We start from the raw sequence: 17,874 nt of genomic DNA, 5'->3' as shown, positions 1-17,874 counted from the left end.
CAAATCTGTATTCTGTGCTCATTTTTTTTCTAGCTAACCTCATACAAAAAGATGACAATAGAAAGAGCGTAGTATTTATTGTAAAGTAAATAATATAACTTAAAATATTAACACACAGTCAGTTAAAGAATTACATGTTGTTTAATTTTGCCACACTTGTTATTTTGACCAAATATTAACTGGATGTTCAGTATTTATTAAAACCGATCACTTAGCTTATTAATAAGAAGCTTTTCTTTTAGCATATGCCTTGATCAAACTTTTATCTTGTGTATGGCTGCTTTATAGATAAATTAGAAGTGATTTATTCATAATCATGAATTAAATTGTACCTAATACCAATTCTATTTTGTTATTTACTGTTGTGAAGCTGATTTGAAGCAATCTGTAATGAGTGAAGGTTTTAAGATAATTCACTCTTGATTCTCTCAATAAAAATAGTGTGGGGATTTCCCGGTTCTGTTCTTGATGCTTACTGAAAAACAAGTATTAAAACCATCAATACACTGTTAACAATTGTAGATATGCTATTCTTGCGACTAAAAGCAACAGAGTTTTCTTGTGTACATTTAGTAATAGTATATGGATCTTTGTAGTGTTAAAGTAGAAATTATTATAGTCCATTTTGCTTCTCAAAGTCTGGAGAACTGAATGAGGTTCCTGTTGATCTCAGCAACATTTCTGCAGCCTAGAAGAAGGAGATGCAATTCAGGGTCAGACTGAGTCAAAATGTGACCCCATTTATTTAAGTCGTTTAATGCATATTTTCCAGCAGACTGACCTGCCAACACCATGGATAAGCGAAACTCATCATGTAGAATATTTAAGATTTCTTTCACTCCATCCTCCCCCTGGACAGAATAGATTGCATATCAACATTTTATCTGCACCAAATGTCACATATTTGTGACTCTAGACCATAAAACAAGTCATAAGTGTCCATTTTTTTAAATGAGATTTATAAATACCATATGAAATGACAATATTTGGCTTAAAACCTGGAATCTGAGGATTTTAAAATAAAATGCCTTTAAAGTTTACTAATCAAAATGTGTTTTTAAATATATATTTAGAGTAGGAACTTTATAAAATGTCTTCATGGAATACAATCTTTAATCATAAAAAATATGGATAATTATGAGTATTTTTGGCTTTTACAAAATAAAATTTTGCAGTCTAGGGTCACATCTGACAATACACTCACTGGACACTTTATTATGTACACCTTAATAGTATTAAGTTGGACCACTTTTGCCCCCAGAACTGCTTTAATCCTTGGTGACCTTGATTCAACAAGATGAAAATGCTGAAAATATTCATTTTTTGGTCTATATTGACATGATAGCATCATGCAGTTGCTGCAATCTTCTGTTCCACCACATTCCAAAGGTGCTCTATTGGATTGAAATCTGGTGACTGTAGACACAGCGTTCATAAAGGGATGGACATGGTCAGCAACAATACTCAGGTAGGCTGTGGCGTTGACATAATGCTCAATTGGTACTAACGGGCCCAAAGTGTGCCAAGAAAATATCCTTCACACCAATAAACCACCACCACTAGCCTGAAGTGTTGATACAAGGCAGGATGGATCTATGCTTTCATGTTGCTGATGCCCTAATCTGACACTACCATCTGCAGAAATCAAGACTTATCAGACCAGGCAACATTTTTCCAATCTTCAATTGTCCAATTTTGGTGAGTCTGTGTGAATTGTAGCCTCTGTTCTTAGCTGACAGGAGTGGCACCCAGTGTGGTCTTCTGCTGCTGTAGCCCATGTTGTGCACTCAGAGATGCTCTTCTCGGTTGTATTGAATGGTTATTTGAGTTACTGTTGCCTTTCTATCAGGTCGAACCAGTCTGACCATTCTCCTCTGACCTTTGGCATCATTTGTGCCTAAAGAACTGCCGCTCACTGGATATTTTCTCTTTTTCTGACCATTCTCTGTAAATCTAAAGATAATTGTGTGGGAAATTGCCAGTAGATCAGCAGTTTCTGAAATACTCAGACCAGCTCGTCTGGCACCAACAACCATGCCACATTCCAAGTCACTTAAATCACCTTTCTTCCCTATTCTGATGCTCGGTTTGAATTACAGCAGATCATCTATGTCTACATGCATAAATGCACTGAGTTGCTGCCATGTGACTGGCCTAGAAATTTGCAATAGGTGTACATAATAAAGTGGCCGGCGAGTGTATATTAATAGCAAATTTAAGGGTTAGTTCACACACAAAAACAATTTAGAATCTTCAGAAAATTAATATAGAAAATACTAGTGTGACTCTAGAGGCTTTAATCACTCTTTATTGAAAGATACATTTTATTTTTATAGCTGATTTCTACATGGAATTGTAGATATTTAGTCAACAAAGACTTGATTTTTGAAATTCTAAATCATTAACATTGGTGCATAAAATTAAATTGCATTGTTATTTTTCTGAGCTTAAACGTTTTGAGTTATTGGATCTTCGGCGACAGGACAGAAAGTGTAATAAAAATTCTTTTCTTTTCAGTCCACTGATTTCCACAGTTACCTTGTAAGCGAGGCCCCAGATTGCCGGCCTGCCAATAAACACACATCTGGCTCCCAAGGCTATGGCCTTCAGCACGTCATTGCCTGTACGGATCCCTCCGTCCATGTAGACCTCGACCCGGCCCTGCACTGTGTCCACTATCTCAGGCAGACAATCTATCTGTGTGACATGGAAGGTCAAGATGTCTGGATAGTGGGAGTTATACCAAAACATATGCAGACACACTGATAGACACTTTCCCACAGCAGCAAACTACAGCTGCTAGTCCTGTACTTGAGTCACTAACATTCTGATTACTTACTGGATTAACCAGGGCCGGAGTGGGACTCATTTTCAGCCCTGGAGTTTCAAACCAGACCGGCCCACCTCAGTTCACGACTGATTCCAATTCAGTTTCTAATGGCACTATCACGTCTTTTTCAAGAAAGCTGCTTTAAAAATTCAAATGTTCAACAGCCCTAACAGTATTTTATGTCTTAACAATAAAATCGAAAAAAAAAAAAAAAGATTTTACACGGGAGAATCGATCCCGGGTCCGTGACATTGAGACGCAATGTGCTTACCACTAGACCACATTGGCGCCATTATAATTCAAGTAAAAAATAACTAATGACTTGCGACCCCTAAGACACAGCACTACTTTCTTTTGATTGCTCAATCTTTTTCTCCTATTTTTAGATTTCTGATCAAGTCAGTTATGTCAGATTTATTAATGTAGTGAATCATTTGATTTTCATTGAGCAGGTGTATTATTCATTTTATTCGAATTATTTTATTCACTAAGGTGCCGCTGTTTGGGGTCGATAGTTACATTACATCATCATCATTAACGTTAGTTAACCTGCAGACTGCATTTTTCTCACGGGGCTGCGAGAAAATAAATAAAAAGAGAGGCACTGCGGCAAAATAATGATTAAAAAGAGTAAAGCTGTGGTCAAATAAATAAATAGAAGAAAAAAGTGTGACTGCTCAGAGTGCAAGCAGCTAGGGACCCCGGCCCTCGCGGCCAAAAAACAGACCGGCCCACCGGGAATTCTCCCGGTCCTCCCGATTAGCCAATCCGGGCCTGGGATTAACATACCCATTTGAAAAAGACTCACAACTGTATTCTCAGTGAAGTTCTTGAATGTTTATGGAACCATACTAGTGGTCTGTCATTGCAAACACTGATCGTGGAGTCCCTTACCGTTGCTGGCCCTCCATCCAGTTGCCGGCCACCATGATTAGACACAATTATGCCCTGGACGCCATGCTCTACAGCCAGCTCTGCGTCCTCTTTAGTGAGGATGCCCTTGATAATAATAGGCAGCCGTGTCAGAGACTGGAGCCAGCAAACATCCTTCCAGCTGATCGATGGGTCCAGAGTATTAGCTGGGATCCCGTATTCCTCCTGGGCTTCTGTTTGCTCCTGTAGAGAGAACATAAATGAGTCCAAAATGTTTTTTAGAAAATAACAGGTAATATTGATCAATTCATTTTCTTTTTGGCTTAGTCCCTTTAATAATCAGAGGTCGCCACAGAGGAATGAACCGCTAACTTACATAGCTTATATTTTACGCAGCAGATGCCCTTCCAGCTGCAACCCATCACTGGGAAACCCCCATACACTCTCATTCACACCCATACACTACGAACAATTTAGCTTACCAAATTCACCTATACCACATGTCTTTGGACTGTGGTTGAAGCTGGAGCACCCGGAGGAAACCCATGCAAACACAGGCAGAACATGCAATTTCCACACAGAAATACAAACTGACTCAGCTGGGGCTTGAACCAGCGACCTGCTGTGAGGCGACAGCGCTAACCACTGCACCACCACGCCGCTCTAACAGGTAATATATTATAATTTTTTTTTACTCGTAGTAATGTACAATAATGCAATAAACATTCCGTACACTAAAGCAAACAAATAATAGTATTTGCTAGTTGTTATTGAATAGTAAAAAAATCTATATTATATCATAAATATCATCATTATTTGTTAAATTAATTTAAAAACTATTGTATAATAATGTTGTATCATAAACTGTCTTGTATTGAAAGTTTAATTATAAAATGCAAATATAATAAGTGTTGGGGGTAATGCAATACAATTAACGCAAGTTATGTAATAATATTAAATTTTTAAGTAACAAGTAAAGTAAGGCATTACTTTTAAAAGTTAAGTAATAATAGAGTTTCTTTTCTGAAAATGTATCGTGAGTTACTTTTTGTTACTTTTGTATCGTGAGTTACTTTTTGGTTTAATTAATTAGCTTAAACAATAAATTGCTGAATTCAAAATGAAAAGAGTCACAATGAATTATGCAGTCAATGAGAGAACGTGTTCATTGTTTTGAATGCACTGAAGAGAAAGAAAAGGGGATTGTCTCAATGGACAGTGATTTTATTCAAGACAAATAAGCAGCAAACACATTGCTTTCAACTTTTAGTAATCTGTATATACGGCATGTATAGTGCTGGGGTCAGGAAGTTCTCAGATAACAATATCCTAAAATATTATTTGAATGTTATTTAAAAGATAAATAAGGGTTTTACAGTACATTGTTAATTGCAGAGCTCCTATATTTAAAAAAAAAAACAAGAAGAAAAAAACAAGTCCTGAAAGAGATCAAGACTCAGATAGATAATAAAAAGTAAATCAAAAGTAATGCATTACTTACCATAAAAAGTAAACAAGTAAAGGAGTAACTCAACATTATAATACATTACTTTCAAAAGTAACTTTCTCCAACGCTGATAATAACAGTCATTGAGCTCTATAAATGTTTCATAAACAGTCCAAAAACTGTCCTCTCTTAAACCTCCTTTGTCAGACCATGTTTAAAACCTTTTCATAATAAAGTTAAAGGTGCTATATAATGTCAATCTGGATATACCTAGTTGAATATGATAGTTGTCTATACCATAGTTGAATAATAAGACTTTATTACTTTAGTGTTTTTGGAACAATGTGGTAGTCACGCACCGACTTCTTATTTATCAGGGGTTGCCACAGTGAAATGAGCCACAAACTACTCTGGCATATGTTTTACACAGTGGATGCCCTTCCAGCTGCAACCCAGTACTGGGAGACACCCATGCACACTTATATACTATGGCCAATTTAGTTAATCAATTCCCCTATCGCACCTGGAGGAAACCCATGCCAACATGGGGAGAACATGCAAACTCCAAACAGAAACACCAACTCAAACCAGCAACCTTCCAAGGCCACAATGCTAACCACTGAGCCTACTTGCATAAATATAGCATCATTTTTGTGACATTGTACAACAGTTATATGTATATATTTACCGTACTGTGAGGGTTGGGCTTAAGTTTGGGGTAGACCTTAATAAAATACTGTTTACTGGGTAATTTAATAAATGATATGAGTTTATTACTGCTTTTACACTGTGAAGGTTGGGGTAGATGTTAATAAAATGTATTTAATTCAAATTTTATGGGTATTGTAATACATAATCTAAACTATATGATAACAATAATATTAATTCCTCACATCTATATAGCGCTTTTCTGGGCACTCAAAGCGCTTTACACACATTGAGGGGAATCTCCTCATCCTCCACCAGTGTGCAGCATCCACTTGGATTAGGCGACGGCAGCCATACTGCACCAGACTGCACACCAGCTGATTGGTGGAGAGGAGACAGAGTGATGAAGACAGTGATGATATGGGGGTGGTCAGGAGGCCATGATGGACAGAGGCCATTGGGCAGATTTGGCCAGGATGCCAGGGTTAAACCCCTACTCTTTTTCCAAGGATATCCTGGGATTTTTAACGAGCACAGAGAGTCGGACCTCGGTTTAACGTCTCATCCGAAAGATAGAATGGTTCACTTGTTGCAAAAATGTTTTCAATTATTTTCTTAAATTCATGAATGAAAATATACAATTACAATCAGGAGATCAATATAAGAGAGATACAAGAGAGGGAAAATACAAGTGACATTAACAGCAGGTAATGTCACCTGTAAATAAACAGGGGAAAAATAAACAGGGGGGCTAATAATTCTGACTTCAACTGTAATAACAAAAATCGGACACATTTTTTGTTGTTGCACATACAGAAGGATTTAAGCAGTCAACTTCAATCAGAAAATGTGGAAAACAAAAATTCCTAACAAAATAAAAAAGATAAAGTCTTCAGATTCATGTGCAAAATCTATGTAATAATAAATAATTTATTTTAAACTTAAAGATAGGAGGAGTGTTTAAATAATAATGCAAGTCAAACCAAAACTTCACACATACAAAATAAAAGTTTTACAGTTTCATCATCCTTACCACAAACTGGAGAACGACTCGGAATATCAACATATTTGTAAATAAATGAGATTTTTATTGCAGTATTTTAAAATGCCTTTATTTTTATTAGGAAGAAAGTATTTATAAGGCAACAACCAAGCTTTTCTCCAGTCTACATTATTAACTAATGCAACCCAACAGAATCTGCCTCACAGAACAATACGATGACTTTGCTGAGGAATTAAATGGATCTGTTCATTCATTCATTTCCTTTTCGATTTATTCCCTTTATTAATCAGGGGTCGCCACAGTGGAATGAACCGCCAACTTATCCAGAATGTTTTACTCAGCGGATGCCCTTCCAGCTGCAACCCATTACTGGGAAACATGCATTCTCATTTACACACACACACTCGTACACTACGGCCAGTTTAGTTGATCAATTCCCCTAAAGCGCATGTGATTGGACTGTGACCCAGCCGGGACTTGAATCAGTGACCTTCTTGCTGTGAGGTGACTGTGCTACCCACTGTGCCACCGTGATGCATAAATGATTATGTTTATTATTTTAATGTATTGTATATGACTATTGCCCAGATGCAGTACACCAGTGGGGATATCTCTACGAACAGTATTATAATCTCTGAAGTGAGTAGGAAAGTCACGAACAGTCATAAAGCGTTCATAACACAGTAAGTTCCCCAAACCATCAAGTACAGAAAATAATCACTTGTAACAACAACTGCTGGCTGCTTGGATTGACGTCATTTTTGGACGTCACTCTCGGAACACGCGCGGGTTCTTTTAAACCGTCATTTCTCTGTCGGATTATCAAACTTACATTCCACTTTACTGCTGTTTACACTGTTTCCCAGCGCGCGATGGCGAAGACGATTGCGAGAACTGCGAGGTCCATCGCGGCCCAGATAAACGAGTGCTGCTCCTACATCCACAGCAAATACCAGCAGCTGCAGGCCTTCCGCTGACAAGTCAAACGGAGGACCAGACCCAAGCACTGGGACTGGATAGAAGACTTCGAGCTCGAGCACGAGCTGCGCTTCCCCACCCGCGGGCCCCGGAGCCTGCTGAAGCTGCGGAACCTGCAGCACTTCCTGCGGGAAACCGAGCAGAACTGGTGGGACTTTCGGCCTCCGCGGGTGCCCGGGAGACCGCACCGCGTGTTGCGGATAAACCTCCGGGACCGGCCGATCAAAGCCCTGCTGAGCACCGAGCTTTTCCCTCCGAAGCCCGTAGACCGCACCGAGAGACACTACTGCCGGAAACTGCTGCTGATGGAGCGGCCGCTGGAGATCAGCTTACCGGCAGACATACTGGAGGAGATCCGTGCGCTGGAGCATCTGGAGGAGGAGCAGGGGCTACCGCCACACCTGCACTGCTCATCCGGTCAGGAGGACTATTATTCCGCGGATGAAGAGTGAACTTTAATAAAGCACACAGTAATTATACTGTCTCAAACACCATTATTCCCCTTTTCCAGTATAAATTCTGTGATTGTAAAATTCTGCTGAAAAACAGGCCAATCGGAACAAAACACCAACTGTAGGATCATTGATATGTATACGCACAAGCAGCATTAGAATGGCCACAACAATTCCTAATGAGATTACAACAATTATACTATTTTCAGCTTATTTTACCTTTTGGCATCGCTATGACAACTAATAAAATGGTGTGGAGGTGGTGTCGGTTATAATAACTCTCCTAAAACCCTTTTCTGATCTTTCTGAATGAACTGCCAACTACATCCATACAGCCCGCAGTAGAAAAAAACAAGCCACTACCATTGTTTTCTCATTTAATGTCCTGTTTCTCTAGTAACTGCATCACAGCTTCCAGTTCTTAATGAACAGTATTCACTTTATTCTCCACTGGCGAGTGGGCGCTGCCATTTGAATCTTTTTGTTTCGCAACTTCCGGTCACATTCACTTCCATTCATTTTTTGACGTTAAAAACTGCTCATTACGCTGCTTGATGTTGCAATTTGATATTTTCTTATTACATTATTCTACTTGGTCTGTGTAGTCATGCAAACATTTGTTTGTAGAGCAAGTAGTTTGATCATTTTCTGCCGTTTATTATTTCTAGTCATTTCTCCCATAGGCAACTGAATTGGAAGTTCTAAGACAATCGTGAAAACAGGCGCACTTCCGCATTTCAGAATAAGGTCAATAATGCAGGCAGCCATACATAGCCATGGAGTATGCAATCTTATCTGTGTAAAGTTCATCAGGATGCAAAAAAAGAAAGATTATAAGTTTATTCAGTGCTACAAAGAATTCTGATATCTTGTACATAGTGAAATATCCAATGTGTATTAATTTCTGCCTGTATTTATTTTTCTTAAAACGGTGGTTATTAATTTATTCACAACATTTAATTCAGGAGCAGTAATAGAGGAGATTCAGATACTTAACGATAACTCATTCACTTCTTCTCCACATCAGTTGAAATTATTTGACAAGGCATATACTAAGTTTTTTCAAATATGTTTTTGGACAACTGAAATATGGATTATTTTGTATGGGCATTTCAGAGTACATCATGCGATGTGAGCATCAGAGCAGAGCTCATTAATATTCATAACCCTTACAAGTAAGGTTAAAACTTAGCTTTTTTTACTTTAGGTAAACCTTCTAGGATCTAAATGGGCTTGTAAAACCATTTCTGGAGGTTTTTTTTGCAGTCATCTAAGTGCTCAACCCTGTTCCTGGGGATCTACCTTCCTGGAAACACACCTGAACCAATTAATTAGGTCCTGAACAGTGCTTGATATTAAAAGGCAGGTGTGTTTGATATGGGTTGCAACTGAAATCTGCAGAAAGGTAGGTCTCCAGGAACAGGGTTGGTCACCCATGTTCTACAGTATGTACAGAAGATATCAGCGATTAATTTAAATGTAATGTATCAATGCATTCTAGGGCACTTTCAAGCTCAAAAATCAAAAATTGCTTTACCTGGAACATCCCCTCAAAGTTCTTGACCTTCAGGTGTGGTGGTAGCTTGAACTGGTTGCGTATATCATTGCGACGTTTGCCAGTGTAAGGCACGTCTACTGTAAGCACCAGAGCCTTATAGCCAAGAGCCTCCACTCTGTGTACAATCTGCTCCGAAAGCTTCCGGTCGCGGTACAAGTACAGCTGGAACCAGCGGTAGCCGTTGGGTGCTGCTGCTGCGATCTCCTCCACTGAACATGTGGCGTAAGTGCTGGCTATATAACATGTGTTCAACGCCTCAGTAGCTAGGAATCAAAAGTAGAGCAAAAGGGAGAAATAAGACCCAAAGAGGATAACCTAGTGTAAGGATCCAAAATATCAGACACTGAGAACTGTTATGGAATTTCATGAGACAAGATGCAATGTTCCAATGCATTTTCTAATCTGAGAAGTGATGAAGAAACCAACTGTTCCACTGTTCTATTCAAATCACTGTTGACAATGCAAACACAGGCTGGAGAAACAGAGCTACTCTACAGCAGGGGGTAATGCGAAGAAGTCACCCTTCTCCTTCCACCTAAACCCCCCTTCTTGACCCTTATGTTACCTTCTGATCAGAGCACATTTCACATAAAATGTTCAAGGTTTTAACATGGTGTATCTTGCAGCACTATATTCATGTTGGGTATCATTTTAAATGTCTCTGTGTGATTGGTAAAGTGGTCTTAATTTTACAGTAATATTTCACTGGTATGTGTTGATTTGGTTTTTGACTTCTTTAAGACCTTGATAAGATGCTCTCCATCCTAAGAGATGGTTAAGTGCTCAAATTCACCAGGCCAGGGTTTCTGTGACACTTCTATTGTCTTGAATTTATGGCTGTTTGTTTTGACTTGAGTATATAAGGTAACATGTGGGATAGGACAGGGGGAGATCTTGTAAAAAGACACCCCATTGCAGCATCTCTGAGACTTATGTGGTTAATGGATGTTATATTGTTAGTCTCATCTCTGAATTGGCTTCCTGATGATTTATTATGTAATTGGCAGAATACAATTTTACCTGACAAATAAAATGTTAAGTTTTGATTAATTCTGGAGTTTTGCGAATTCATTGTATCCAGTAGATTAGAGGAGTCTTTATTACCTTTATCGTATGGCATAATTAAATTGATTAATAGGCACATTTGATTATACGTAGCCATAGAGAGCCTATAACATGTAGACCTTTTAATCATTTAACAACTGGAAGAAGCAAGTTGTATGGGCTTGGCTAAGGATCTGTTTTTTTAAGACTAGGTAAGCGTTACTGCGACCAGCTTATTCAAATATAGTTAATCCTGCATCCTCTGACTATTTTCAGAGTGTCGACATATTGTCCGTGAGAAGATGCGCAAACCCGGGGCTTGGAACTCTGAGCGATGTTGGTCCCTAATGAACGTACAATTAGAATATCGGACCTCAGAAAATATCAAAACTCTAAATTAAATCATAAATGATGAATGTGATCCGTTCTTACAATTAAAAATACAATCTAAATTTTAGGATCATTGAAATTGAAGTCAGATTGAACTCGGAGCTAAAAAACTAATATAAATAAATTCTAATAAATAATAAAATTCTTTTCAGAAGCACTAGAAAAGGCTTACATGCATAAACCTTCGACCATGCTGTTAGTTTCGTCATTGGGCTAATAGATGGACTCCTACACTAGCAAACCTAAACCTATTGCTGGAATAGCCACTGTCCTGCAGATTTTAGCTCTAATCCTAATTAAAACCAGCATTTTCCATTCAAGCGTGTTTGAGCTGGTAAAAGCCAAAATTTGTCCCTCCAGGACTGGAGTAGAAGTTTTTAAACAAGTTTCCATCTATTGGATGAAGTGCTGCAAAACACATGAACCGATGTCAATAAATGACTTGAGTCCTGCTCTTACCTCTGGCAGTGGCCAGTTCTCCCTCATGCCAGGCCAGGCAGTGGAAAGCTGTGGGTGCAATTCCAACAGGAAAGCTTATTTCCCGTCCCAGCACAGAGGTCCGAGTGTCATTGATCGACACGTCACGCAAGATCCGTGGCCTCAAGCGAATCCTAAAAAAGATGAAATAGGATTAGATTTAACATTTTAAGGAGTGCAAAACTGCCTGATTTATAACTTTACCAGTCACGTTTCCATTTGTTTCAAACCATGAAAAGATAAAAAACAAACAGCAAGTTTTGGGGTGTTGTGATGCATATGCACTCAGTAGTCACTTTATTACATACACTAGTTTAACTGCTTGTTAATGCAAATCTCTAATAATTAAAATCAAAACAGCGTTCATTTAGCCATGTAGATGTGGACAGAGTATCAGAGCCAGAAAGAAATATGCACACCTTATAATCTAAGCTGCAAGAATTTAGTGCCTGAAATGTCTAACATTCCACACTTTTTGGTTTAAATAAGTGTGTATTCTTCCAGGTGTTTAATGCGCTTTTTCTTTTTGGACTTTTCAGTGTGCTCTCTCTGCTTCAACTATTTCATATAAAAATGCAAAAATAGTGCACAAGTAAGCAGTTTGAGACACAGTTTTTTTGTTGCTGTTTATGCTGTTTCAGATGCATTTACTGTGGTGTGGTACCTTTTATAGGCCTGCAAGTTGTCGTCTCGGGTGCAACATTCATCAGCTCCAGCTTCGTAATAGTCCCATGTAGACTTTGAGAGGTGCTGCTTCGCATATTCCTCAAAATCATCCAGACATACCATAGCCATTTCTGCACAGACGCCTTCTTCTCTACAAACACACACCATAGAGAAATTAGTATATGAAGTATACAACTGATTTACACAAACAAACAGACAGACAGACAGAAAGACAGACAGACGACAGACAAACCTTAAATAAGTTTAAGATCATAACTTATATGAATATGCATCCTTACCTACTTTCTCAATTATTACAGATAAATTAATACAAAATATTTCCATTATTTTTTAAAGTCTATTTTTAGACTAGTACATGAGAAATACATTTAATAAAGTGCAGCAACTAGGATTTATTTTATCAATCCCCTTTAGATATTCTTGTGACTTTTGTCCAAAAAAAAAAAACTGAAACCATTACCCTTTGTTCTTAAGATTATTTTTTATAATGTATGTGTGTGTGTGTGTGTGTGTGTGTGTGTGTGTGTGTGTGTGTATGTATGTATATGTATATTTATTATGTATGTATATGTATATTTATTCTCTATATTGTTCTATATAGTTTTACACTTGTGCATTAACAATATAATGGCAAACATGCATTATTTTGTTTTGTTCTCTTCAGTCATCACTTTTATCAACTAACTCTAATTTGAGTATTAATCGTATTAGGTTAGGTTGGGGTACAAGTTTAGTGCAAACTTACATCTACTATGGTGAGTAGAATCAAAATAAAGCATTAGCAGATAATAAGCAGACAGACACTAATGCTCTGAAGACATCAAGTTATGAAGTTACATATAGGCAATAGAATGTCTAAAAAGGACTATCAAAATAAAGTGAAACAAAAGCTGCATTTAAAAACCATTACAGAAATATTTTAATGCACAACATACATTCATTCACAGAGAGAAACAGAATATTAAGGTTTAAGCATGTAATTTTTCATGTTTACATTACATTTCATATTTTAAATAGTATTATTTTTACAAGTTCTACTTGGAAATTACAAACAAGAGGCCAGTTTTACCTTTTAGATTTAGACAAATTTAGGTCACAGCACAGTGGACTGCTCTGGTGTTTTCAGCCAACTATCGTTGGCAGTCAAAAGCCTGATTAACATAAAAGACTGAAGCAAGAGGATGGAATCACAAGTGGGTTGGAATTAACTTTTGAACTCTAACTTTTGGCCTGCATAAGACACTGAATTACCTTACTGTGAAAATATGATTGCCAAGTGCAACAACGACGTGAACTATAATGTAATTTCACTGTAATGCTTGTTTGAAATGTCCTAAATTTGTTAATAAACATTTTAAAACTTTAATGTACTACTACCACTAAGTTAATAATTAAAGCACAACACCAGATCTGTTCTTGTAGTCATTAGAAACTCTTGACCTATGGACTCAGTCCAGGACTGTTTTAAAAAGACTGAAGCAATCCAGTGTTTACTCATCTGTAACGCAAACTCTGGAAAAAACCTATAACAACCATATTCTTTTTGCTATTAAATAATTGCACTACATCTTAACTAAATTTCAGAATACTGGTATGAAACCAGCCTGTTTGTGACGCAACTAAAAACGAACATTATATGACCTAGCAAGTAGGGACTGGTATTGATGTTTAGTGTGTTTGCAATGTTTGCAAATGTGCTGACTGGCTGCACTGACCACAGACTATAACTGCACGTACACATGTGTTGCCACTGATCTCTATGTGTGATACAACAACATGCTTTAGGTAACTAACTAGTGAGACAAAACAATAAAGTTATAGCTAAAAACAAAATTCTGTCATCAATCACTCAGACTTGACCTCCAAACCTGTTTGATATAATTGAGAAACCTGTAGTAACCTTCCATAGTAGTTTTTTCTATTGTCAATGGTAACAGGTTTTAAATTGAACAAAAAAACAAAACTTAAACTTGTTTTGGAACAAGCCAAGGCTGAGTAAATCATGACAGAATTTTTATTTTTGGGATGAACTATCCCTTTAAAAAATGAGAACCTGATTTTCCAAAGAAATAAACTGTTAAAAACATTTCCTTAACTCAAAAGAGATAAATGCTTTTTTGAAGACAATGCTACATAATAAATGCAAGTGGATTCAGACATCTAATCATATTTGTGGCATATATTTCGAAGGCATCTCACAAGTTACAAAAGAAAAAAAAGACATTCCATTTTATGTAAATTTTGTCTCAAAGTGTCATTCACTGTAAAAATACTGAAAGAGCAAATGTAATTTATCAACTTATAAAGTGTTATAGAAGTGTTGACACATGAGCAGGGCCAGACGGAATTTGCGGACGCTATTTCTGCTGAGAATTTTGGTAAAAATCTGCGAATTTCTGCAGAATTATTTTGGGAGTATTTAGCGGAGTATCATAACTAAAACCTTAATATATTAAATAAAAAGTATTAAATTACTGAATAAAAACTGAATAAATTTAGATTTACACATTTGCTCAAGTAAATAAACAGAATTAATAATGGGCTAAAAATCTGCAGAAATCTGCGGAATTCTGCGCGTGCAGATTCCGTGTGGGCCTACATATGAGCAAATGAGCAGATTTGATATATGGTTGGAAATGACAAATGTACATATTATAATTAAATTTTAATTTTCCACCAAAGTTTGCACATATGTAGAATGCTAAATTAAATAGTGAAATACATTGCCATTTTACACATTGTATATTATATTTCAAAATGAATTTAAATACTGATATGCTTCCATACCATGAGGCCACAGAAGAGGATTTATAAATTGTAGTGTACAAAATGAGTGATACTGGCAGGCTACATGGCAATATAAACATAGCAAATATACCACGTCCAAATCCTATTCATAGACCATATTCATACATAGCACATAACATACTTATTCAGACAGTATTATAGAGTCTTGAGTTACTTGCTATTAAATGAATCTGCTATTAAGTATTATGACTTGCTACCACTTTCTGGCAGTTCAACTATCTATATTGTTTATTATTTATTTATCAAAGACTGGTCTAAACCACCAAGGTACAATTTAAAAGACAGCTTAAATGTAAATACCCTAATTGAAAGTATACTTAGATAGGCCACTGAGTTTTTTTTTGTTAACATAGTACACACATCTTTTAAATTTGATTAATCAAAGAACAATACACAAACTTTTTAATCAGCACAACTGTTATATAAAAAGCAATAAAAAGTGTACTTTAACTTACATTACACAACATATATATTTTAATGGTTTATTGAGCAAAAACATTTTCCAAATCTGGTCAATTATATTAGGACAGAAATGTATTAATGCCTCAAAATTTCCACAAAAAATTTAAATGTTTACTTAAAGAAAGTGAAGGAAGACAATAATCCTTTATGTCTCTGCTAAAAAGTTAAATGCTCAATACTAACAAGTTCATCAGCCAAATAATACAAACATTAAGTGTACTTGAAGTATGTGAGTGTTACATTTGTCACTGCAAGTGTTACTGACACTAAGCGTTAAACAAGGCCTAAAGATAACAAAACCTTGAGTCAACAAAACAGTTCCCCTTAAATAAAAACCGATGCAGACTGACACTTTCTTATGTATCCACTAAACTAATCAACAAACAAATGTTATTAAAATGCTGTTTGAACGTCCTTATGTAATTGTTCTTTATCCATTCATTAAATTGTACACAAGGCAGACTTTCATTACAGGAAATAATTCACATTATAAAAGGGAAATCAATTAATAAAGCAGCAAAATCTCGTTTCAACCAAACTGCATTTGGCTCAGTCAGTCACACATGCTTCTCTGACCTATTTTGACTCTTTAACTCTGCAACCATCAACCACAGTTTAGTTCACACATGAACTAGCCTTTGATTGTGGCATCCGCACGTTGATTAGTTGTTTCCGGCCGATGTGCTCAATAAGTTACTTCTTTGGTTGTTGAATTAGCAAACTGCTAATCACTTACCTGCTAGAGCCCAGTAAGTTCATTCTTTTATGGCGCTCCATCTCTGCATGTGAAAAATGGACACCGTCTAGAAAGAAGCATTTCACAAGATCAGCTCACTTATTTTTTAGTGCAGTTATATGTTGTTGTTTTAATAATTCGTATTGTAGTATAAAACAAATGGTTTCTAAAACAAAAAAAGACCACTAGGTGGCGAAAGTTAGCAAGTAAAAATATTTTAAAAGAACTTTTTGAACATAATGATAAAACACACAACCATTGTTTACAATTAATAATCCAGCAGCACCTACCAAGTCTTTTTAAATAACCGATGATAAACAAAATTAGCAACTTGTAAAATAGAATATGTGCAAGAAATGTCTATTTAAAATGAAATCTGTATAAAAGTTGTCTAAAATGTATCCACTGACTGTGATTTAAATCCCCGCCATTTAGAGGTACAGTCCCAGAGAAGCTGTTTAAGCTGTGAGCTCGTATTAGGCATTTACCAAACATTTAGAAGAATGCATATCTAAAACTGGATATTAAAATGATAATGTCTTAAATGTGCTTGTCTTTTTTAGGGACATTAAAGAATCTTTTTCAGCACTAGTTCTGGAAGTAATAAATATTAAATAACTAGTTTTCCACGAAGTAAAACTAAGTGCATGCAAATCAGACAAAAGGACATAAAGGTAAAAATTTAATGGATTTAATAAGAAGAACTACAATCTTATGAAATGGTGTGAACAACTCAAATGCAATTAAAAATGAAACAAACAAAACAAAAAAAAAAACACGGAAATATAAATCTATACATTTAAAAAAAAGACACAACAATTTAAATATGTTGGCTGTACATAAAGAAAAATTACGTCAAATATTCATATATCTACAAAAATATTTAGAGGGATCAGCGAAAGAGACCGACCATTGATTACATCATTTGAGTGGGCGGGGCTAAAGGTCTGTTTTGATTCGCTTTGTCACGTCAAACTCTCTGATTGATGGAACTTTCTGTGTGTGCAGCATTATGGGTAATGTAGTTTATCTATACAAATTTCGCCATTAAACACGCTTTAGTAGACAATAAATTGAACAGTTGAACAAAACAATTGCCTTAACTACCTGAGAGCTCACAAAAATTCTGTCTCCATCAGTTACTTTTAAACATTTAAAACTAGAGCTTTCTCCCAGAACCTAATCTGAAGTCAGTGGGCACCCTTGGATACACAAGCTTAAAGGCACACCTTTTTAAAAGGTACATATTAGTACCATAAGTGTACTATCCAATGTTTACATATTATGAACCTTTAGCTTTTGGACGTAGTCCTGTGTGTATGTGTGTGTTGTTGCTGTATGTCTTACCTTGTCACTGAATATCTTGATTTGCTTCTGATGTCTGTTTTTTCCTGCCACATGTGTTCAGGTAGGACAGTACAACAGCAGCTCATTCACACACAGTCACTAAGCTCTACAGTCAGCACTAGCCTGGACTTCAC

The 17,874-nt window shown here is 36.6% G+C and overlaps 1 protein-coding gene across 6 annotated transcripts; it reads right to left on the bottom strand.

Moving 5' to 3' along the window:
* Positions 1-60: 60 nt before the first annotated feature.
* Positions 61-17,874, bottom strand: hao2 (hydroxyacid oxidase 2 (long chain)). Of its 6 annotated transcripts, none has more exons than NM_001430913.1 (9): positions 17,741-17,874; positions 16,394-16,460; positions 12,365-12,517; positions 11,683-11,834; positions 9,769-10,052; positions 3,725-3,946; positions 2,539-2,697; positions 782-851; positions 61-688 (listed from the first exon to the last, which is right to left on the bottom strand). In NM_001430913.1, exons 3-9 carry the CDS (start codon positions 12,493-12,495, stop codon positions 633-635), a joined length of 1,074 nt encoding a protein of 357 aa, NP_001417842.1. In that variant the 5' UTR covers positions 12,496-12,517; positions 16,394-16,460; positions 17,741-17,874; the 3' UTR covers positions 61-632. The 6 variants fall into 6 exon arrangements, 5 of the variants coding, with proteins under 5 accessions (NP_001417842.1, XP_073767863.1, NP_956777.2 ...); XM_073911762.1 differs by lacking the exon at positions 17,741-17,874 and adding an exon at positions 16,684-17,207; XR_012384914.1 differs by lacking the exons at positions 16,394-16,460; positions 17,741-17,874 and adding an exon at positions 13,457-13,544 and having other exon boundaries at positions 2,539-2,838; positions 3,605-3,946.

This window comes from Danio rerio, chromosome 9 (genome assembly GCF_049306965.1).
Source record: "Danio rerio strain Tuebingen ecotype United States chromosome 9, GRCz12tu, whole genome shotgun sequence".
Taxonomy (NCBI): Eukaryota; Metazoa; Chordata; class Actinopteri; order Cypriniformes; family Danionidae; genus Danio; species Danio rerio.
This window is presented reverse-complemented; position numbering and strand designations above follow the sequence as displayed.

Coding starts and splice junctions, on each gene's coding strand:
- hao2 (XM_073911762.1), bottom strand. CDS start 16,434: ATGGAGCGCCATAAAAGAATGAACTTACTGGGCTCTAGCAG. Junction 2,698..3,724: donor TGGATGGAGGGCCAGCAACG/GTAAGGGACTCC, acceptor CATGTCACACAG/ATAGATTGTCTGCCTGAGAT. Junction 852..2,538: donor TCTGGGGCCTCGCTTACAAG/GTAACTGTGGAA, acceptor TATTCTGTCCAG/GGGGAGGATGGAGTGAAAGA.